General features: G+C 50.4%; 1 protein-coding gene across 3 annotated transcripts in view; it reads left to right on the forward strand.

Annotated features, from left to right (window-relative positions):
• PHKB (phosphorylase kinase regulatory subunit beta) overlaps positions 1–22,795 on the forward strand; it is a 1,437,099-nt gene that overhangs the window by 361,031 nt on the left and 1,053,273 nt on the right. For all 3 annotated transcript variants that reach the window (XM_078669366.1, XM_078669365.1, XM_078669367.1), the window contains one exon: positions 21,680–21,779. In XM_078669366.1, the coding sequence (XP_078525492.1) occupies positions 21,680–21,779 (100 nt within the window). The remainder of the gene's footprint in view (positions 1–21,679; positions 21,780–22,795) is intronic.

Raw genomic sequence — 22,795 nt, forward strand, 5'->3', positions numbered from 1 at the left:
AACTATACGCAGAAGGAGCAGCCAATGTACAGACATCAGTAGTGAGAATTGGAATGCCTGTAAATTGTTGCAAAATTGGGTAAAAGTGGTGAATGAGGGATTGGAGAAATGTAGCAAATTTAAGGAGATTGATATGCATGGTTGAATGGTGAGTGTAAAAAGCGGAAAGAGGATGCTAAAGAGAGGTAAGAAATTTAAACTGGAGTGTAAGTGAACAGAGATGTTCTTGTTAGGTCTGGTGGTCGGCGTGAGGGATGCTCATGTTTGAATAGTGGGAACTGTCTTTGAACACCACTCACACAGACGTTTGTCATTGCTGGCTTCTAATCCCCAGCTTCAGGAGTGTCCATGTGTTTCCCACCATTATTATACTATCTTCCAAAAATATCTGTTTCCAAGTTTTCATTCTTCTAGTTCGGACAACTGCTTTCAATATAGCATTTGTCCATAGGTTCCTGGTTAGTTTTGGTGCAGTGACACTTTAGGAGAATTGATTGCATTGGTTTTGTAAAAGTGACATGGGGCAGAAAGACCCTCAGGGTTTCTCCTTAGACCAAAATAGTGCCTACATTTGCAGCATCGTGCCACAATGCGTAATAATGTAAACCGTCCGCCCTGATCCTGTTTTAGGAAATTCAATGCTTAACCTTCCATTGTGGAGTGGAAGTGATCTGCTCTCCACCGAAGAAGCAGATTCTTCACATTTGGTATATCCTGCAGGTGCTTGACTGGATCTTGGAAATTTTGCTGCAATCCCTGCGCAGCAGTATGTTGCCTTGTGTGGTGATGGTGCAGAGCTGCATATATCACCCCTGTGTGCTGATGTCCGATCCTTTCTTTCTGTGCCTCCTGAATTGCTCCAAACTTTGTTGGTCCTCCCATGACCCACAAAAAGCTTACACTGTGTGGCGGTGAAAAGTGACTCTTCCAAAAAACAACCAGACTCCAGCCATGCAGAGATTGCATGAAGCCGATGTTGTTCACGGATCCGCATGCTGTGTGCCTTTAGTGCCTGGACTCTGGCCCCAACTCCCTAATGCACCTGAAGGCGATTTGAGACTGGCAGGCAAAGCTGTGTATCGCGTCCCATAAGAAAAAGTGGCAGTCTGCAAATGAGTCCCCTCCCTCTCCAAGTTGCCAACCGGGCCTGGGCACAAAGCAGTGCATATGACTACTCCACTTCTTGTTCAAAATCTTCATTAAGTTAAGGCAAAGCACAAAAGAAGCACGACCTAACCCCTTACAGCTACTCTTGTTCCAAAGAAAACGTATGAGACTGTCAAGATTTAAGTCACACTTCTTCAAGGTCACTGGCAATGACACCATTTTGCTCAACTGGTCCTTTTACACCCGAGTTCCCCAGAACATTGTCAATTTTGCAGAATATTGAGGCTTTCAAGGAGTTCACACTAATTATTTGCCGCCTTTCTGGCTCCCTCTGGTGTGCCTTCGGGCCACAAGGAACTGTAAGGGCCTTCAGTTTGGTTACCACTTGCAAACCCTCCCTTGATGCTGTCTGTCCCATGGGAGCCAGTATCAGGCCAGTAATGAGCCCAGTAGAGATTTCGACAGCAGCCCCAAGATCACACAAAGTCGAACTACAAATCCCTAAAGAGCAACCGGTTTTATGTCGCCGGACTCTAACCCGGTGCCTCTTCCAGGGCGCGGCTATCCATATAGACTCCATCCTCTTTTTTTGCTCTATCTCTGTTCCTGTGCCAGAAGAGGGAGCTCCCTGGGCTACTGATGGTGATGGGGAGGGGGATGGCTTATTTCCCCCTCTTTAGTCTAATGATGCCTTATACCTTAGCTTACAAAACAGCAGTGGGATTGACACTTCCCCGGAAACAGAGCTTGGCTTGCCACTTCGACTACCAGTGGAGGAAAGTGCCACATTCGCAGTGGTTGTTTTGAGGGAGCTGAGGTCTAGAATTTTCAGCTGCCCTCTATTGATACAAATACACATTTTCTTACAGAGATTGTTAAACCTAAGCAAGCAACATTAGAGGCCTTGCTCCCATCCAATGACTCACTCACTGTTGGCTTGATGCCTGCGAGATTGAAACCATGATCTTATCAGCCAGTTAGTCACAAGTAGCTAGACGACACAGAACTACATCTATTGATCCAGATTTCCTCACCAAGCACCCAATTTTGGAAATTCTTATTGTACAGCCTTCAACCCGTCGGGTTAATCCTTCCTCCTATACAAAAAGATTGATGCTTTTGGGAAGTGAGTTTTCTTTTGCTAGCCTTGCATTGCGAGCCATAAATGCAGTCAGTTAGGCCACTGTACACATGCCTTATGGAACATGGGCAATGAAATCTTGCCAGAAGTCCTGAAAGACTTTATGTCCTCCTTGGCTCAGACGATCTCGTATTGGTGGGGGGGGGGGCTTTAAAAAATGTAACGAAGAGGCTTTGTTCGCATAATTGAGTATTTGACACATAATCTATCATCTGCTGCATAATCTGAAGATTTTAACAAAATAATGTTGTTTCTAGCTCTAACGTATCAAAAGTTAATAAAAAGATGAATGTGTTCACGCATATTTTTTAAGACCCTTTGCAAAGATTAACGGGTCATCTTTCACTTGCTTTTTTTTGTATTTGTTTGTTAAACTAGTACTAATGAGGTGAAATCTTTTCCCAGACAGTATTTATTATGTGTAAAAATTACAAAATAATGAAGTAATACTATTAAAAAAGTCACATTATGTGCATAGTTTGCCATTTCTTTTTGCATAATTTAGTCAATTCTGCTGCATAGTTTGCTGCTCCCCAGCAGCATAATTCCAGTGGCCCTGATTATGGCCAGAATGCCGCAAAATAATGAATCCATGCAGGTTTAGATACTGTGCAGAGCAGTTGGTACCAGTGTTGTGTTTCGCAGATGTGCAGGCTTCACTGATGGGCATGCCCTGTGATGGGTTTCGACTCTTGGGAGAAAACGTGGACTCCACGTTGGAATGATTTAAAGATTGAAGAGTTACGGCACATTCTTTTGGGCTTTTGACTAATGCAAAACAATTTCTTCATCAGTTCAGCAAATTTAGCAACTACTGCAGCATGTTAGCCTATAGGCAACAGCAGCCTTCCAGCTAGTGGTGCAGCCCAGTTCTTGTGGGGTCACGGATGCAACACTGGCAAACATCGCACAGGCCTGCATGAGCACCAGTCAGCCAAACCCATTTTCCCTGTTACAGCCACCACCAAGCCACTTTTGTTTTTTCTCAGAGACTTCTGCTCGACTGGTGGAAGGCAGTATTCAGTATTTCCTCATAGGTTAACGATCCATCACGTTCAATAGATGGGTCTTATAGATTGTGCCATTAATTTCGATACTGCTTCACATCCCTACCACAACTGAAGGAATTATAATGGTGCATCTGTCTATCCTGCTATAGGATGTACACCTCTTAGTCACCAAGGGTGTAATTGTGCTGGTACCGAACTGAGAGAGAGGCCAGGGTTATTATTTATGTTACTTGCTCATTCCAAAATAGAACGGAGCCTCAGGCCTATCCTGGACCTTCAACCCCTTTCTATGGAAGGACAAATTAAAAATGCTGATATTGGCTCGTATCCAATCTGCGCTGAACCTTGGACACTGGATGGTGTCCTTCGACTTGCAAGATGAACAGAGGACACCTGCATCTAGAGTAAGACAGGATCACTTTCAATTTGCTGTCCTTCCTTTCAGTTCAACTCTGTCCCCACTGGTATTCATGAAAGTGATGGCAATGGTCCCTGTCCATCTTCAGAGGTTGAGTATCTCCATATTTCAGTACCTCGACGACTGGTTTCTGAAAGTGGATTCAGCACAGTCAGTCTTAGACCACCCCTGGATGATCATGGAACTCATGCAATCATTGGGCATGACCATAAAGAATGCAGAGTCCACCTGCTAACCTCACTGAGGCTTCCATTCAACTGGGGCATCCTGGATACTGTGCCATTAAAGCCATTTTCTCCATTGCAGTGAGACTGGGCCTTTCGGGATCTGATTTTGATATTTAGGGTTCAATCCTGGATTCCAGTGTTGGGTTTCTAAGGCCCTTGACCATGCAACCATATGCATCCTTCTTCTCAATTATGCCTGGTGGCACATGCAGGCCATGCAATGGAACCTGAAATCCCAGTGGGCCCGGCATCAAGGATGCCTTTCCGCCCGATCCAGCTCTGCTCAGACAGCCCCAAATCTGCAGTGCTGGCTGACCTTTCAATACATGTCTAGTAGCAGACCACTCTCTATGATGAAGGACGCATTTCTACTGGGTTCAGTGAGGAGGTCGTCTATGGGAGGTGGACATCAATGGTCTCTGTTCTCCAGCGCAGAGCTATCCCTACAGTAACGAACTGGAGCTTCTGGACTTTAATTTGGCCTTGGAGGTTTTCCTGCTATCTTTCGTGTGGAGGCTGGTGCAGGTTCTCATGAACAATACCACGTCATGTGGTACTGCAACCAGCAGAGTGAACAGGTGTCCTGAGCCTGTGTCAAGAGGTTTTACATCTCTGATGGTGGATGGAGCAGGGAAATATTGCTCTAATCGCCAACCACCTGGTATTGTCCCTGAATGCCACAGCAGGTGAAATGAGCAGACATCACCTGACAGATCATGAGTGGCTTGTGCATCCTGAGGGGCAGGGCATTTTGGATCAGTTGAGACCACTCTGGCTAGATCTATTTGCCTGTCTTGGTAATGCACAATGTCTGCCGTTTTGCACGTTAGAGTTTCTGCGTGCATGCTTGATAAGAGACGTGTTCCGGCTGGAATGTTGAAAGGGACTCCTGCATTCCTTCCTGCTGCTACCTCTCCTGCCTCGAGTTCTTAAGAAACTCAAGAACAACCTAAACCAAATCATATTAATTGACCCAGGTGGGGCCAGGATAGCATGGCACTCAACATTTTTCGACAATAGGATCTGTCCTCAGATGACCCTGCTGCTTTGGGAAGACCTCCTGTCTCAGCAACTGGGTAGGGTTCTTAATCCAAACCTCTGCAACTTACACCTCCATACATGGCGATTGAGTGGTGGAAAGTAACTGCATTTGACCTGCTGCCTTAGGTTGTGCATGCAGGCCTCACTGCCAAACACCTTTCTCCAAAATCCATCAATGCTGTTCGCTGAGACAATTTTATAATCTGGTGTGGTGCGCTGGACATTGATCTTTCTTTAGCCTAGCAAGACCCTTCAGTGGGCACTGAAAAAATGATTTGTTTGCTCTTTTGCCTTAATGCATTTGCCAGACCAACCATCCTTGTTTAAATTACCAATTGTAATGCATTTTTATTAAACACTCATGTTTCTGCTCAAACAGTTTGTGATACAGCGGTGGAATCTTAACTTGGTGTTGAAATTTCTTATGTGCACACTGTTCGAGCATATGCATAATTGATGGCTGCATTTTTTACTCTATAGTCTATCTTCCTCATTGTGATTATGTTAAGGGGGGGGGCGTGGCTTGGACGCCGATGCAGGCGGTGGTGTGAGCGCTGAGCTCCGCCCGCGAACCCACGGTACTCCTGAAAACCGATCCGTTTGACCCCCCCAAGCAGCGCATGGGGGCGATATGGCGGAGGGGAGCTGGCCCTGAGAAGTTCAGCCTTGTCCAGACGGCGAAACCCGATATAATAGAGGGGTTCCTCGGGCGGCGCTGAACGCCATCGGCGCTCCCAAAATGGCAGCTCCACTGCATTAAGACACACCTACGCTGCATAACGAGTGCCGCGGACGGCCGCCTTAGACTGTCCTGGCGGTGCGCTGCCCTTGGTGCTGGAGGTCAGGAGAAAAGACTGAGCTCGGCGCGGGTGTGGTTTCGCACCAGTGGGGGCCCCTGAAGCTACGTCGGAGTAGATTCTCTGAGCTGGGCTGCGAGACTGATGCTGGGACCGGCAGCCGACGCCCTGAAAAAAAAGGAGCGGATCGGCCTTGGTGTGGGGCACTATTGGTGGAGGCTCCTGATCGGCCGCGCCGGTGCGGGAGGGATGGCCCGCGCCGGATAGTGCTCCGGGGCTGACGCGCCTGTGCTTACGCCGCATAGGACAAGAGGGCCCAGACTACCAACGAGTAGGCCCTGACCACCAACGAGTAGGCCCTGACCTACCCTTGATATGCGCCGGTGAGCCGGGGGCCATTGAGGCGGAGACCGGGACCCGGGGCACCCTGAGGCCTACACGATAGTGGGACCTGTGCCGACGGGCGCAGAGGGGCGACTGCTGGAGCTGTGGACGGCGGAGGTGGATGAATAGCCCTGGGGTGCAGCTAATTGTGTGCCTAGGCGAGGATAGGGGCTGCTGACTCGAATCTCTTGCTGGTCACAACTGAGCGATTGAGGCGGCCTGATCTTGGGACACTGGGGGCGAGACCTACAGAGGTGGGCCCGCGAAGTGGGTAGAGGGGATGCCCACAACCTGGCAATACCAACCCCCGTCCCATGGCGTGGGCTCATGATTGAAGCGGGCCTAAAGAACCAGTGGCCTCACGGAGGGCTGTAGAGGAGTGCTTAGATAGATTTGCGGCGCGGAGGCTGCGACCGAGGTGGTACATGAGACCTGGCGTGGGGCCCGGGGGCTGCCATGCTTTGAGCCGTGGAGCGACCACCGGGCTTGGAGAACGCATTGGATTGGATATTCCTGTCATGGGTTTTGGCCTGCCCGGGCATACACAGACGGCGCAGTGACCGGAAGGGACTGGCTGTTGGTGTCGGTGGGGGGCGGAACCGGCGGACAACGGGCTGAGTACCCGAGAGGGGCCCTGGAGGGTCCTTTGGTCCAGGACTCGAACCCCATGCCCACCCAATACGTACTGTGCGATTAGGCTCTGCTGGCCCTTTGTCTGATTTCGATCTACCAACGCCATGGCTAAACCCCGAGGGAAGAAGGAAGAGGAACACCAGCCCTCTGACTCCGAAGCCCCGTCTCAAGCTAAACAGGATACGCAAGACTTGGCGCAAGAGCCTGGATTGCAACAACAGCTGGATATGATCCTTTCTGCCATTGCGGACTCACGTGCTGCCCTACAGCAGGACATTGCACAGGTGGCGACGGGGCTTGGACTCCTGCGGGCGGACCACTCGAAGCTTTTGGACCTGGTGAAACATGTGGAGGACGTAGTCCAAGAGATAGCGCCTGCACAGACCACACTGGCCACAACGATGTCAAGCGCTTTGGACCGGATCGCAGCGCTAGAGAAGCGTGCGGAGGATGCGGAAGGAAGGAACAGGCGGAACAACATTCGGGTGGTGGGCCTGCCAGAGAAAACGGAGGGATCAGACATGGTACGGTACTTAGAGGACTGGCTGAGAACGGAGGTGGCCCCTGAGGGCTTGTCTGCCTTCTATACTCTCGAGCATGCACACCGCGTCCCTGCTAGACCCCCGCAACAAGGACGCCCTCCTCGACAAGTGGTGGCGCGCCTATTACATTTTAGAGACTGGGACTTGCTTCTTCAAAAGGCTCGCACGGACGGCCCCTTTCAGGTCGGCAATAGTAAAGTCACTCTGTTCCCGGATTATTATTTCGAGACTCAGCGGCGTCGAGCGACCTTCCAAGCAGTCAAGAAGGAACTGCGGGCAGAGGGGATTCAATACTCCATGTTATTCCCGGCCAAACTTCGTACAATTCTGGATGGGAAAACCTGTTTTCATGATACGCCTGAGGATGCGTGGACATGGCTAGAATCTTATCGCGCTGGAAGGGATGGCCCAGAACGGGAGGCGCGGGCACTGGCTGAGGACTCGCTGCCCCGAAGATCACAGCGTATAAGGTGCCGGCGGCGGGGACTGCGGAAACCATCGACCTCACAAACAGAGTTGGAGCGCAGGGGAGCATTAGCAGCGGTATCGGTGATCTCTGGGGACTTGCTGCTGGCCTCACCGAGAGGCTCGGACCCAGAGAATGGCAAGAACACTTCGGAGGCGGACACTTCAGCATTGGATAGTGTGCATTTGCCGCTGGTCACACCGGGAACGGCGGATGGCCTGACGGATGAGTAGACTCTGTGTTTTATGTGAGGGAGGGGGCCTGATCTGATTAGATGTCCACAGAGCGCATGGGGGACAAGTGGATGCTGTGGGCTCCCTAGGGGACCAGTTTGCACTATGATGAGGGGGGACTCCGGGCTGGGCTCATTGTGGACATTATGGACTAATGCTTAGGCCATTGTGGTACGTAGAATTATGCTTGGGGGGGGTACTAGGAGGGATGGATTGCTGGGGGTTCCTGGGGCGGAAGCTGGGCATTGCACTGACTAACTACAGGTTACTTGTTAGGCTCTATCCAGCCCCCACCAGATGGTCCCCAGTTAGTCTGCCTTTATATCGCTTAAGGCAATTGTTGGGCTAGTTTGGATGGGATTCACTATGTTAGTGCCTGTTCTTGGGGGGTGGGAGATGTTGTGGGTGGGATGGGATTGTTGGGGGAAGTGGATGGTTTGAGTGGGAAATGGTACCTGCCAGCGCGGCTAGGGGGGAACAAGAGGTTCCTGTATTTTTTGCATCAATGCTATGGGTCCCTTACCTGATGTGAAATGTGTGACTTGGAATGTGTGGGGATTGCACTCCATGCAGCGTAGATATAAAGTCCACTCTTACTTAGTGCGTAGAGGCGCGCAGATAGCTTTCCTGCAGGAGACACATTTAAATAGAACAGAGGGGTTGGCACTGCAACGCAGATGGCGAGGACAGCTCTATTACACCACTTATTCAGCTTTTGTGCGAGGGGTGTTAATTTGGATTAGGGCTGGGGTCCCCTTTCAAAGGATCGACCACCTGATAGATCCCGAGGGCCGCTATGCAGTGGTTAGAGGACGCCTTTATGGGCTGGAGGTGACCCTCTGCAGTGTTTATGCCCCTAATGTGAAACAGGCGCCCTTTTTGGAGAGTCTGTCTGACGCCCTGGTAGATTATTTTACGAACCCGGTCTTGATGGGCGGATACTTTAACTCTATTGCGGACGTGACCATGGACAGATCCCACCCTCCACTACCTACAGCCCCAATTCATAAACTAGCGAAACTCGGGGTCCAGTGGCAGGCTCACTGGGGTTTTGTAGATGTTTGCGAAGCGCAGCACCCAGACGATAGAGATTATTCATACTTTTCGGCTTTGCATGACTTGCACGTACGTCTCGACGTGGTCTTGTGTAGTCCCGGACTGGCGGCTATGGCAATAGGGAGCGACTATTTATCGCGCACCATCTCGGACCACAATCCGTTGTTGGTGAGTTTCTGTTGGGTCGCGGAGCGCCCTGCGATTCCGATCTGGAAACTGCGCCCCGAGTTACTGGAGGACCCGGCCTTTCGTGCGAGCTGGGAGTAGGGATCGAACAATTTTTGGTGGAGAATGAAGGTACGGTCACGACGACCGCCCTGGAATGGGATGCTTTTAAAGTAGTGGTCCGCGGGATTTGTATTACTTAAGTGGGTGGGAGTGCGGAAGCTGTTGCTGCAGGAAATTGAAACTGGGGAGCAGGCCCTTAGGGAAGCCGAGAGAGCCCACTCTAATGGTTCTGAGACACGGGACACGGTCCAGGCCTGGAGGGAAGCGGTGGCAGTGGTTGTGGAGCGCTTAAGGTGCTTCGACCACAGAGCGTACTTGGCCCGTGCGCATGCTGAAAGGGATAAGGTGGGCACCCTGTTGGCGTGGCTGGGCGATCCCACCCCTAGATGCATGCCCATACTGGCACTGACTTCACCATCGGGACGGTTAGAGTACACGCAGCATCAAATAAACGATCGATTTCGGTTCTTCTACGCGGACCTTTATACGAGCCAATTGCAAACCGGGGAGATGGACGTGCGGGTGTTTTTGGAGGACCTAGAGCTGCCTACCGTTGAGGCGGAACAGGCAAAGGCCCTGGGCCGGGACATCACGATTTCTGAAATCCGTTGCGCCATTAAACAGTTAGCACGCAACAAAACTCCGGGCAGTGATGGGCTACCCATCGAATTCTATTCGGCTTATATTGACACCCTAGCCCCCAGATTGTTGGCGATGTATGGAGAGGCCAAGCAGCGAGGCGTACTGCCGACCTCCGCAAGGGAGGCCATTATCATCCCCCTCCTTAAGCCAGGGAAAACTCCTACCGACCCGTCAGCATAATGGCCTCTATCTATGCTCACCACTGATTTATAAGATATTGAGTCGTGTGCTGGCTACTCGACTCCTTCCTTTTATGACGCGGCTGGTACATTCACACAGACCGGCGTCATCCCGACTCGCAATACTGCTGGCAGCATACGCAGGCTACTACGGCAGTGGTCCTCTCGGTAGACATTGCCAAAGCGTTTGACAGCCTGGAATGGCCCTATTTGTTCTCAGTCATGAAAGCCTTTGGGCTTTGGGAGGGGTACGTCCGCTGGACTGAAATATTATATTCATCGGCAAGTGCTAGGGTGAGGGTTGGTAGGATCATTTCTTCTTCATACCCCATAGGGCGTGGCACTAGGCAGGGTTGCCCACTCTCCACGCTGCTATTTGCCCTAGCCATGGAGCCATTGGCAACGCGGGCTAGGATGGGGAGGGCGTTCCGAGGCTTGAGACTTAGTGGTCGGCCGCATTATATCTCACTATATGCGGACGATCTTTTGTGGTTTTTGAGAGATGCGAGAGGAGCACTGGAGGGAGCGCGTGCCTTGCTAAGCCGATTCGCAGATGTCTCTGGCCTGCCGGTCAACTGGGCGAAGAATTGTGTATTTCCAGTGGCCAGAGCATGCGACCCACCTACCCTACCGCCTGTTTGGCGTGGGAACCTAGGTGCCTTCCCTACTTGGGGACGCACGTTTATCACACTCAGGCAGACCTTCTTGAAGGTAACAAAAGCAGGGCAATAAGGGGACTTAAGGGCAGCATGCATTTTTGGGGGACCCTGCCTCTGTCGGTGGCGGGTTGAGTAGCCCTGCTAAAAATGGTGGCGCTTCCTCGGCTTCTATATTTTTTCCGGACCTTACCTATACGAATACCCATTGCACTATTTAGGCAGCTCCGCTCTGCAATGGGGGGCTTTATTTGGGGATCAGGGAGGCGTCGGGTAGCGTTAAATACTTTGATGCGGCCAAGAGCTGAAGGGGGCCTTGCCGTCCCCGATTTTGAATTATATTATTTGGCTGCACAATTTCAGCACCTCACCCAGGCTGTGGCACAGGAGTTTCGAGGGCCGGAGCGAGAGTCTGAACCAGATGTGCCGCGTCATGTCTTGTCGTTTGTGATCTTGCAGTGAAGATTGCGAGCTGTTGGTTTATCGACTGTGGACATTGTTGAAAACGTTATCACAATAGAATTGGGGTGCAGCGACCTTATACCCCAGATATACCATTGGGCATGTGCACGGCCCTGCCACATGGTGGGGATTGGTCTGCCCTCGCGGAGTGGGAAACGTTGGGCCTACAGATGGTGAGGGACTTGTTTGGAGACGGTGTACTATTGCCCTATGGCACATTGCAGGAGACTTTTGGCCTCCCACTGAGCCACTTCTTAATACACGTGGACCTGGTTGCCGCCATCCAGAAATACTGGGGCACTGGCCTTTCGGAACCACCAATGAGCGAGGCATGTCAATATGTAGTGATGGCAGCGGGCACGTATAAGGCGGTCACCTGTTTGTACAAACGCATGCTAGGAGAAGGGCTGGCACCGTTGCAGAGGCTACGAGAGCAGTGGGCGATGGATATAGCTAATGAGATACCCGACGCGGCCTGGATGCAAATACTTAAAAGGGCATGGAAGGGCTCCAGGAATGCCAGATTCCAATTGATCCAATTTTTCATTCTGCATAGGGCGTATCTTATACCGGCAAAAATCAACCAATATTTCCATGTTAATACGGCACGTTGTCACTGATGTAGATTGGGGGACGCGGATCTACTGCACATGCTGTGGGACTGCCCGCAGTTGGGTACATACTGTGAGGAGATAATCGCTTTACTCTGTAGTGTAACAGGACAACAGATTACTCCAGATAAGGGGACTTGCTTGCTACATTGGTTTCCACATACTAGCAAAACAAAATTGACTAGTAAATTTGTGGACTTCGGTTTGATACTTGCTAAGAGGAAAATTACATCCCACTGGAAAGCCGCGGTGGGGCCTAGCTACCTTAGATGGAAGACTGCTTTACTTGCGTGGGCAAACAGTGAGAGTTCAGTTCGCCTGCAACAGGCCCACAGGTCCCATAATGACAGGGCATTGGAGGCGGCGTGAGCATGGGAGGCCCTTGTGATAGCGCTTAAGGCGACAGATTTGGAAACTGACTCAGAGATGAGCTTGCTAACTGTGGATGAGGACTAATAGTATAGATACTTTGATACTGAGGAGCAAGCGCGTGAGGCGATTCCTGGCTTTCATAATAGTCAGAATGTCTGATAATGCTGTTAGAATTATGTCACCTGTTGAACCCAACTGTTACGATTTACCACTTGATTACACTTAGCCTTAAGATCATAGCGCTGGCGCGGGGGGGGGGGATTTCGGGGCGGGGGGACCTGAGGATGGGGTCCGGAATGGACTTGGCACTCAAGACATTACGACATAGTAGCCTGGTATTATGTGGATGACTTGCCATTGTATTGCTTGTTATAATAAGGGACTCCTCGCCAATGGGTCGGTCCAGGCTAGTTGATTTATCTTGATTGTAGAAGCCATGTCAAATGCCTCCTTTATTTCTATTTGTCGTGCTTTATGTAGAAGCGGTTGCCCATCCTCATGTCTATTTGTGTTGGAAAGTAATAAAAAGATTTTTTTTTTTTTAAATATTGTGATTGTTAGCTGGTCATGTTGGCAAACTGCAGATTCTTTCATTGAAACCGCCATGCACTGCCTTCTTCCCAAACACATTGGCGCTAAGGACTAGGGTGGCCTTTTCCCCTAAGTTTGTGACTATCACATTGGGTAGTTAATCATTCTTCCAACATTTTTTTCTCCCCTTCACCCTTTGAAAGAGGAGGAGAGGCTACATCTGTTGGACCCAAAGGAGCTTTAAGCTTTTAAATTGCTAGTGTCAAGGACCCTTGAGTGGCCAGTCATCTGTGAGGTTTTCTGGAGCAAAGAAAGGGAAGTCTGTGCAGAAGAGGACCATTTCTAGGTGGATGGCCCTCTGCATCAGGATCTGCTGCACACCGGTCAAGGAACAGCACTTTGAGGGTCTAAGTGCCTACTCCACCAAGACCAAGTCGGCTATGATTATGTTGGTGTGAGAAGTGCCTGTCATTTGCCAAGCTGTGGCATTTATGGACAGTGTTGCATGTGTTCATGAAACACTACTGTCTTGACTGCCAGCTCCAGTGGGAAGGGCACTATGTCCATTTATTTCTGCAGGACTTTTAAGATTAATTCCACTGCAAAGACCGTGCACCTTTAGGAGGAACTGCTATGGTATCTATTCTAAAGGTGAGAAATCTGGAGTTGGAAGTATCCATTAGAAGAGGTACACCGTAAGCAGCAACACTCTCTGGAAGCTATTTACCTTCAGCAACGCTCCTTCTGGTGGATTTTTTATTTAACTGAAGATTCCTCATTGCCCTCCCACCTCCCCATTCTGGGGAGCGGCCTCTGTTAAACCTCCAAAAAGGTCCAAGGTTACACTGTAACACACACATGTTTTAGGTGCCGCGTCCGACAGTGTGGAAGAGAAAACAAACCTAAATCAGCACACGGTGGAGTTTATGGGGGCGTGGCGTAGGTGCCGATGAGGACGGTCGCATGAGTTGGGAGCTCTGCGCCGACCCAGTCATTTTTTCTGATCAGGGAGCCTGTACTGCTCCTGAAACAACCCGGAATCGAGGTGCGCTGCTCCGAGAGCGCCCCCGACAGATTCCATTTGGGGCGACGGCACTGCTAAGAATCGGAGACCGAGAAGAAAGGAGAGCCCGGCCAGAGCGAAATCAAAATGGCGCCGGGTGCGGCTGCAGAAAGACAACGTTGATGCCGTGAGCGAGGCTGGGACAGCGGGACCGAAGTGCGGAGGATCGCTTGAAGGGCAGCAGGAGACCGCCGGTGCCGCTCCTGGTGTGGACCCCGGAGTTCAACTGAGGCAGCGTTGCTGGGACAGCTGGGACTGGTGAAGCGGATCGACCCCCCCGCCCCACCCCGGGGATGTGTAGAGAGGCCGAAACAGCTGTGGAGGTGGAGGGGTAGCGCAGGCCTCATCGGTGCATGATGCAGAGGGGAACTTGGTGAGCTTTGATTGGGACCTTGCCTGCCTGAATTTCCAGACTGTGGGGACAGCTGAGTGGTCGTCCGGAGGTTCGGGCCGCCATTTTGGGAGACGCTCGGTGCAGTGCGATTGAGGAGGTGAGGACTCTGTCTAAGGGACCATCGAGAGTATTGTTCCAGGAGGAATGGTTCAGACGTCAGCGGAATTGGTGGAGGCCCCTGGATACTGATCCAAGAGGCAGTGGGGCTAAATGGGAGCATCGCCATTGCCAAACGAAGGAGGAGGCAACGGAGCAGCGGGTGAAGGGGCCGTGGGCGGTGAGGGTATCATCTGGTCCTGGCACTTGGGCTGATCTTCTGCGGTGGGAGCGCAGTGTGGGATCCCGCTCCCTGCCGTGATTGCGCGGTGGTGGTAGTCTGTTAGCACTGGTGCCAATGAGAAAAACTTTAGACGTGGCAGTGGGGTAGAACAAGGCAGTCACAGCCTGCGGGCGGATACGGCCAGCGGATATGTGCTGGGAGCCTGGTGAAACCCATACTGCTGGACAGCGCTGTGTGCACAGATAAGGCCCTTCACAAGGAGCATTACTATCGAGGTGGAGCTCACTGCGACCCTCCGATCTGGCACTGACATATGGAAGAGTAGAACCGGGGATGCCCGCACCTGCCACATCAAGTGTGGATGGGTGCGTCACCGAGTAGTACCGCGGAGGACGATCGGGTGCCAGGGGAGTGTCTTACAAGGCTTGGGAATTGAGCGGTGGCCAACCCATATTGAGGGTCGGGGAGAGTACACCCCGTAATAACGAGAACTGCTCTGGGACTACGAGTGGTGCTGAGGAAGAGAGGGGGACGCATCAGAAGACCGGCGGGGCCATCGACCTGCGGAGCAGACTACTATGGGAAAACCGCGGGGCAAGCAGGAGGGAGCACCCCCGAAGCATGAAGATGAGGCAGCAGAACACCGGAAGCAAGAGGTGCTTTAGCCTCAAATGGAGGGGATGATGCAGCAACAAGTGGTGGTGATATTTAAGGCCATCACGGACACCAGAGACTCCCTTCAACAGGACATAGTGCACGTGACATTAGGACTGGGCCTCCGTTGCACAGACCATGCAAAACCGGCTGATCGGGTGAAACAAACAGAAGCTACCTTGGAGGTTCTGGAACCAGCACAGAAGGCGTTTGAGGTACAGTTGGGAGAAGTGCATCGTCGCTTACAACCCCTAGGGAGGAGTACTGAAGATGCTAAAAGGCGGAACAAAAGAAATATTGTGTGGGTGGTAGGGCTCCCCGAAGGGGAGGAAGGGACCAGAATGGTGGATTACTTGAAAGCCTGGTTAAGGACTGAAGTTGCCCCTGAGGGCTTGTCCCCCCCTTCTATACTTTGGAGAAAGCGCACAGGGTGCCGGCTTGTCTGTTAGCACCTGGGCGGCCACCCAGACCAGTGGTGGCACACCTGCTCCATTTCAAAGTCAGAGACCTGCTTCTAAATAAGGCACGCACCATAGGCCCCTTCAAGGTAAATAGTAGTGTGATATTGTTCCCTGACTACACATTCGAAGTGCAACGCCATCGGGCCTCCTTCTTGGAAGTCAAGAAAGCACTCTGCACTGAAGGATTACAGCATTCACTGATCTTTCTGGCACGCTTGAGGGTAGTCCTGGACGGGAAAAACCTTCTTTCATAATACCCCTGAGTAAGCATGGGACTGGCTGGAATCATATAGAGCGGGATGGGGCAAGGCAGGTCGCAGCCTGGAGCCTACCAGACCATGGCACCCTGAAAGACGCCGTCCTGGCTCCCAGAAGCCAACGGTATCTCAGACGGAAAAGGAGAGATTGGCGGCATTACAAGCAGTGACGGCGATAACTCAAGAACGGGGACCGGAATCAAGGGGGGGGCGACGGACTCTGAAAAGGGATCGGTGGGGACAGCTTCTGAAGATTCGGATCATTGAATGTTACGGTGCCACATGTTACACCTGGAACTGCCGATGAGATCACTGATGGGTAGTACAGTAAGACTTTTCCAAGGACTTGAGGGTGCTCTTGTTTAGTGACAATTCCTTTCATTGATGTGGGTGCAATTGAGATCTTATCAGCGATGCTGGCCGGAGGCCTTGGGGTGGGGCTCCCTTAATCTGAGGTGCTACAGCAGAACCTCCGGCCTTATCAGGAGTGGGGTCCGGCACAAGAATGATTGAGATATTGTGAATCGGACCAACTAGGCCCTTAGTCACCCCCCTTACTATTGTAATTAGAGGCTCTCTGGTAGCCACCAGGGAGGCAATTTAGGTGAGAGTTTGGGTGGGTGCTGGATTGTTAGGACCTGTTCTGGGAGGGGGTTGTTGGGGAATTTTGCGTTTTTTTTTTTGAGAAGTAGGGAACACTGGTGAGTCCATGGAAGTAGTACAGAGGTTTACAGGGGCTGAGGACCAATATGGGGACGATGCTTGATTTAAAATGTATAACGTGGAATGTACTGGGGATGCACACAATGGGGAGGCGCCACAGGGTACATGCTTACTTGGTGCGTAGGGGGGTACACATAGCCCTCCTTCAGGAAACCCATATTAATAGGGCAGAGGGCAGTGCACTGCAGCGTAGATAGCGGGGGCAGGTGTATTCAACAAAGTATTCAGCTTTTGCTAGGGGAACGCTAATATGGATTAGGGCTGGAGTCCCCTTCCTGATGACCCGTCACTTGGCTGACCCAGATGGGAGGTTTGTGGTAGTGGGGGGCATCTGAATGGATTGCTTGTAACTTTGTGTAGCATATATGCCCCTAATGTTGCTCAGGTGGCTTTTTTCAATTATATGTCGGGTAAACTGGCACCTTACCTGACTGACCCAGTGATATTGGGAGGGGATTTCAATTCAATAACTGATATTAATATGGATAGGTCACATCCACCACTACCTGAAGCCCCTATACACAGAATATCCCAAATTAGAAGGGACTGGCAGGATAGATGGGGGCTCATAGACACGTGGCGAACGCAACATTTAGAGGAACGTGACTATTCTTTCTTCTCTGCACTACACAAACTGCATGTGCGATTGGACGCCATATTGTGCACACCGGACGTACACGCAAAAGTAGTACACAGTGAATACTTGGTGAGAACAATATCAGATCATAATCCACTATTGTTGACGATTAGCTGGGTCCAAGAGAGACCCGTGATACCGACGTGGCGACTAAGACCAGAGGTGCTGGAAGACTCTGTCTTCCGCACAGAAATTGAAATGGGAATCGTGCAATACTTTACTGAAAATGAAGTAACGGCGTCAAACTTAGCACTGGAATGGGACGCTTTCAAAGTGGTAGTGAGGGGAATGTTCCTTACCTAAATGGTGGGAGTACGGAAGGCATTGTTGTAAGACATAGAATCGTCAGAACACCGACTGAGAGTGGTGGATAGGGCACGGCCTGAGAATCCAGGGGCGCAAGGAGAAATATCAGGGGCCAGAGAGGAGGTGGCGACCCAGGTAGACAGGCTGCGTTGCTACGATCAGAGCTTACCTGGCAAGGGGGCATGCGGAATGGGACAAGGTAAGCACGCTGCTGGCCTGGCTGGCCAACTCGGCTCCTTGAGGTACGCCTCTATTAGCGTTGAATTCTTCATTAGGAACACCGGTATATACCCAGCGAAGGGTTAACTGATTGTTTTTAGATTATTATGACGACTTGTATAGGAGTAAGTTGAGGATTACTGACGACACCCTGGAAGAGTTTTTGTCGGATATAACGTTACCAAGGTTAGAGGAGGAGCAAGCTGATTTATTGGAGCAGGAGATTACATTGGGGGAAATTCGGTGTGCCATTAAACACATAGCGCGTAATAAAATGCCAGGCACAGATGGCCTACCTATAGATATTTACTTGCTCCTAAACTGCTGGTGGTTTATAAGGAGGCGTGGAAGGTGGGGAAGCTTCCAGCCTCCATGTGAGAGGCTATCATTATCCAACCTGTAAAGGACCCCTTAGACAGGTCAGCTTACCGCCCGTTATCTATGCTGACATCAGATTACAAAATATTGAGTAGGATACTAGCGGCTCTGCTCCCCTCCTATATTTTACAACTGGTTCACCGTGACCAGGCAGGTTTTTGCCTGACCCGGAAAGCGCCCACTAATATACAACGCCTCCTCCGCATACTGGACGAGGATCATGGGGATGCTCCCACTGCCACGGTACTCTCAGTGGACATAGAGAAGGCATTTGATAGCCTGGAGTAGCCCTACCTGTTTCGAGTTATGCACGCTTTTGGCCTTGGTCAGGCATTTGTGGGGTGGATGGGGTTACTTTACAGCGCAGCGACAGCACAGGTGCGGACAGGGATGGTGGTCTTTTCCCCCTGCTCAGTAGGTCGGGGAACACAACAGGGATGCCCACTATCGCCGCTGTTGTTTGCGTTGGCCATTGATCCATTAGCCGCGCATGCTAGACCAGGGCGACATTATCAGGGATTAGCCCTGCGTGGTGACATGCAGCATATATCCTTGTATGCTGATGATTTACTTATTTTCCTGGCCGATACAGGGCGGCTCTGGAGGGGGCGACAAACTTCCTCCAGGTGTTTGACGGGATTTCAGGACTGAGGGTGAACTGGGGGAAGACTTGTCTTTTCCCGGTGATTCCATCAGAGGCAGGCCCTGTTCAGGGGCGGGCAGTCGGTGGGAACCAAACTGCTTGCCTTATCTCAGGACTAATATATAATATACGCCTGCTGATTTGCTGGAAGGAAATGTGGCCAGAGCCGGGCGAGGACTACGAGGTAGCCTGGCTTTCTGGAGTGCTTTACCACTCTCGGTAGCCGGCAGGGTGGCTCTCCTGAAGATGGTGGCGCTCCCCTGTCTGCTGTACTACTTTAGGACGTTGCCGATTTGGATACTGGGGGCAGTCTTTAGGCAGCTTCGGTCCATAGTTAGTGGTTTCTTGTGGAGGAGCGGCAGGAGGCGGGTAGCGTTGACCACAATGATGCGACTGAGAGCAAACAGGGGCCTGGCATACCAGATTTCGAACAGTTGCAATGGCTCACCCAAGCGGTGGCTCAAGAGTTTAGGGGCCCAGATGGTCCGGAGGGAAGATGGCTTCCACGTCATGTGATATCATTTATAATACTTCAGCAACACTTGCATCTTGGATCACTCACTGCTGAGGAACGGACGCTGAGACAATGTTGGAACCGGAGTCAGCGTAGAGCTGGAATTATTCGTCCGTACGCCCCGGAGATTCCCTTGGGTATGTGTACTGCTCTCCCACATGGGGGGGACTGGTCGGCATTGGCAGAATGGGAGACGATGGGTGTGCAGGCAATGGGAGATTTATATGAAGACGGGGTATTATTGCCAAATCAGGCGCTGCAGGAAAGGTATGACTTCCCGCGAGGGGATTACTTGTTGCATGCAGCCCTAGTCTTGGCAATACAACATCATTGGAGGGAAGGGTTGTCAGAACCGCAGACCTCTATGGCGTGCCAATATGTGGTGATGGCAGCGGGGACGTTTAAAGCTGTTACTTGTCTCTACAGGCGACTGGTCACAGAAGGCGTGCAGCCATTGCAAGAGTTACAGGGGAAGTGGGAGGTGGACCTTGGGAAGGTAATACCCGAAAAGACATGGACACAACTGATTTGGAGGGCCTGGAAGAGTACTAGGAATGCCAGATTTCAATTAATACACTTCTTTATACTACATAGGGCTTATTTATCCCCAGCCAAGATTAATCAGTATTTTCAAATAGATACTGCCCAGTGCCCACACTATAACTTGGGGGGGCGGAGTTACATCACATGATGTAGAGCTGTGGGGAGCTAAGAACGTATTGGGGGGGAGGTAGTCGACCTGGTCTGTGGTGTTACGGAGCGCCACATAGAACCGGTAATTTGCACCTGTTTACTGCACTGGTGTCCGCATACTCCCAAAACAAGAATAACTAGTACATTTCTGGATCTAGGCTTACTATTGGCTAAGAGGGAGATCACAGCACAATGGAAAACAAGGCGAGGGCCCAGTGTAGAGAGATGCAAATCGGAATTGGTCAAATGGGCAAGGAGCAAGAGTACAGTTCGACTGCAACAAGCTATACGGGCTAATAATCAGAAGGCGATGGAGGCAGCAAGGGCGTGGGAGACCATAGTAGTTGCGCTACAGACGCCCAAGACTGACTCAGAGGTAAGCTCAGTCAGGGAGGCCCAATTGGGATCACCATGGTTGATAAAGTGCCACGAAGGAACTCAAAGGTTAGCACTGTGGTGCAATAACAGGATAATGTGAGATGATTAACGAACAGAAGGTATTGTCCCCTTATTATTTTGATACTTGGTGTGAAGGAACCGACAATATTACAGATATGTGCGATCAGAAATTTGGACACACCGGTGGCAGAGGGACGGGAAAGGGAGTTTGGTTGAGTTGGCTTATTATTATTTTTATGGATCAATCGACTAAGCATTGGAGATAAATAGTTGACTGTAAGACCAAGAATGATACACGAATACGAAAATTAAAATGTATGTAGAGAAGTGTATAATAATGAACCATAATTGAATAGAACTGTTGGATTATATTGATGGGGGTGTGCGGAGATAACATAGCATAATAGTAAGATGTATTGTACAGATTCTAATGATTGATGTTTGATTGCCACAAGTTGTTTTGAAAAACAATACAAAACAGATTAAAAAAAAAATACGGGTAGTGCTTATGTGTGGCTCTGCCCTGTCACCTCCAGAATTGTTTGGCGTCAACATGGTTCCACATAACACCATCTACTGGGCTGAGAAGCTTTGCTGAAAAACTCTCTGGATCCAGTCTCCCACCTGGGGCATAGTCTAAAGGTGAAGGGGATCTGCGTTTAGAGAGAGTAACCACCAGAAAGCGAGTTCCTGAAGGGAAGTGGCCTGCAGACAGTGCTACTGCTTAAGACATCCCTATTCTGTGCGTCACAGTCAGCAGTGGCCCATGCAGGTGGGGCCGGTTTGAGGGGGAGGGAGGGGGGGGGGATTTCGACATACGGCCACGAGGGAAAATTAATTATTTATTTAATTTTCCCTCGTGGTCGTATGTTGAAATCCCGGCTACAACGCCCCACGGCTCTTACCTGCACGGGCCGCGGCTGGTCACAGTAAAGCTTAGGAACACGTTTTTGCCTCATAAAACCGTGCCTTTTGTCAGGATGATTTATATTTCTAAGTTGTCTCTTTTGTATTCCCCCAAGACCTGACCCTGTTATAAAATTATTAAAATCACCTACCTCTGCACGTCCATTCCTCATTAAAGGAGTAAGTCATTGCACGTGCAGAGAGAGAGAGAGAGAGAGAGAGAGAGAGAATGGGGTTTGAGATGCGCTGGCCTACAGCCTCCCCCGTGTGCCACATTAATACTACGTCATGATAGGTCCGCAATAACAATGACATAGTGCCTGAGGAGAAGACCGTGAACATGGCGCCGTTTCATTTGCTTTAATGTCTTTGAAGCGCATCCCTGCCCTGCCTCACGGGTTATCTCTCTTCCACAGGCGCATCGATGACGACAAGGGACGGACTCACGAGCTCGAGCACTCGGCCATCAAATGCCTTCGCGGAATCCTTTATTGCTACATGCGGCAGGCTGATAAGGTAAATCGCATCAGGGGGGACTCTATGATGGCTCTTAATACCTTGGGACGAATCTGCCGCCATCTTTCCAGCAATTGGTCACGCTAAAAGATGGCGCTTCATGTTTCACGGGGTTCATCTTTGAAGGGCATCTGGGAGTTGCAAACCTTGTTCTCCAAGTGCTCAGTGTGACATGGCGCATTAGGGAGTCATTGGGAACCTTTTACTGGTGGGAGGGGGGGGGGGGTGGGAGGGGAATGATAGTGGACCTACCAGTGTGTGCCACTGGTTGCTGCACAGTTTGGAAATAACCCCTGTGACATTTAAACTCAGTTCTCTTTGTTACAGGGTCATGTGATGGGTTGTTTTCTGAACTAGAATATTATTTTTGTATCAGACTCGATTACTTAATGTTATTGTTTCTATTAATTAGCATCCCACTTTTACCTTGTTTGTTGTTTTGTGAGTTTCAGTACCGTTTATGTCATCATAGATTACTTCATGGCTTTATTGGAAATATGTAAAAAAAAAACATAGTTACTGTTTTAAACCTTGTGTAGCCGTAGGATTTAAGGTATAATATACCATGATGTATAGTGTCCTAAATCATCTTCCAACCCCTCCGATTTAAAGTGTGCAGCCCATCGTAAACTTTTTTTGTGCTGTATAAATAAAACAGATATATACTTATATACCACCGGGCGTGAGGCAAGATCCGACCTTTCTTGCCTGGTTGGCAAGCCGTACATCAGACAGGAGGGTTCTGCAAATTATTCGAAAGGGCTATGCCCTGCCCTTTCTTGCCCCGCCGCCACACCTTCCACCACACTCCCTAGCATCTGAAGGAGGACCATCTCTCTGTTTTGCCTTAACAAGTTCAAGGCCTTTTGGCCATAGAGGCTATGAGTGAGTGCCAGTGTCCGAAGTAGGCTGTGGTTATTATTCCCACTCCTTTCCAGTACTCCAAAAGGACACATGCCTTAGTCTGATTTTAGACCTGCCTCAATGCCTTCTGCCAGAATGAGAAATTCAAAATG

Source organism: Lissotriton helveticus, chromosome 12 (assembly GCF_964261635.1).
Source record: "Lissotriton helveticus chromosome 12, aLisHel1.1, whole genome shotgun sequence".
In the NCBI taxonomy this organism is placed as follows: Eukaryota; Metazoa; Chordata; class Amphibia; order Caudata; family Salamandridae; genus Lissotriton; species Lissotriton helveticus.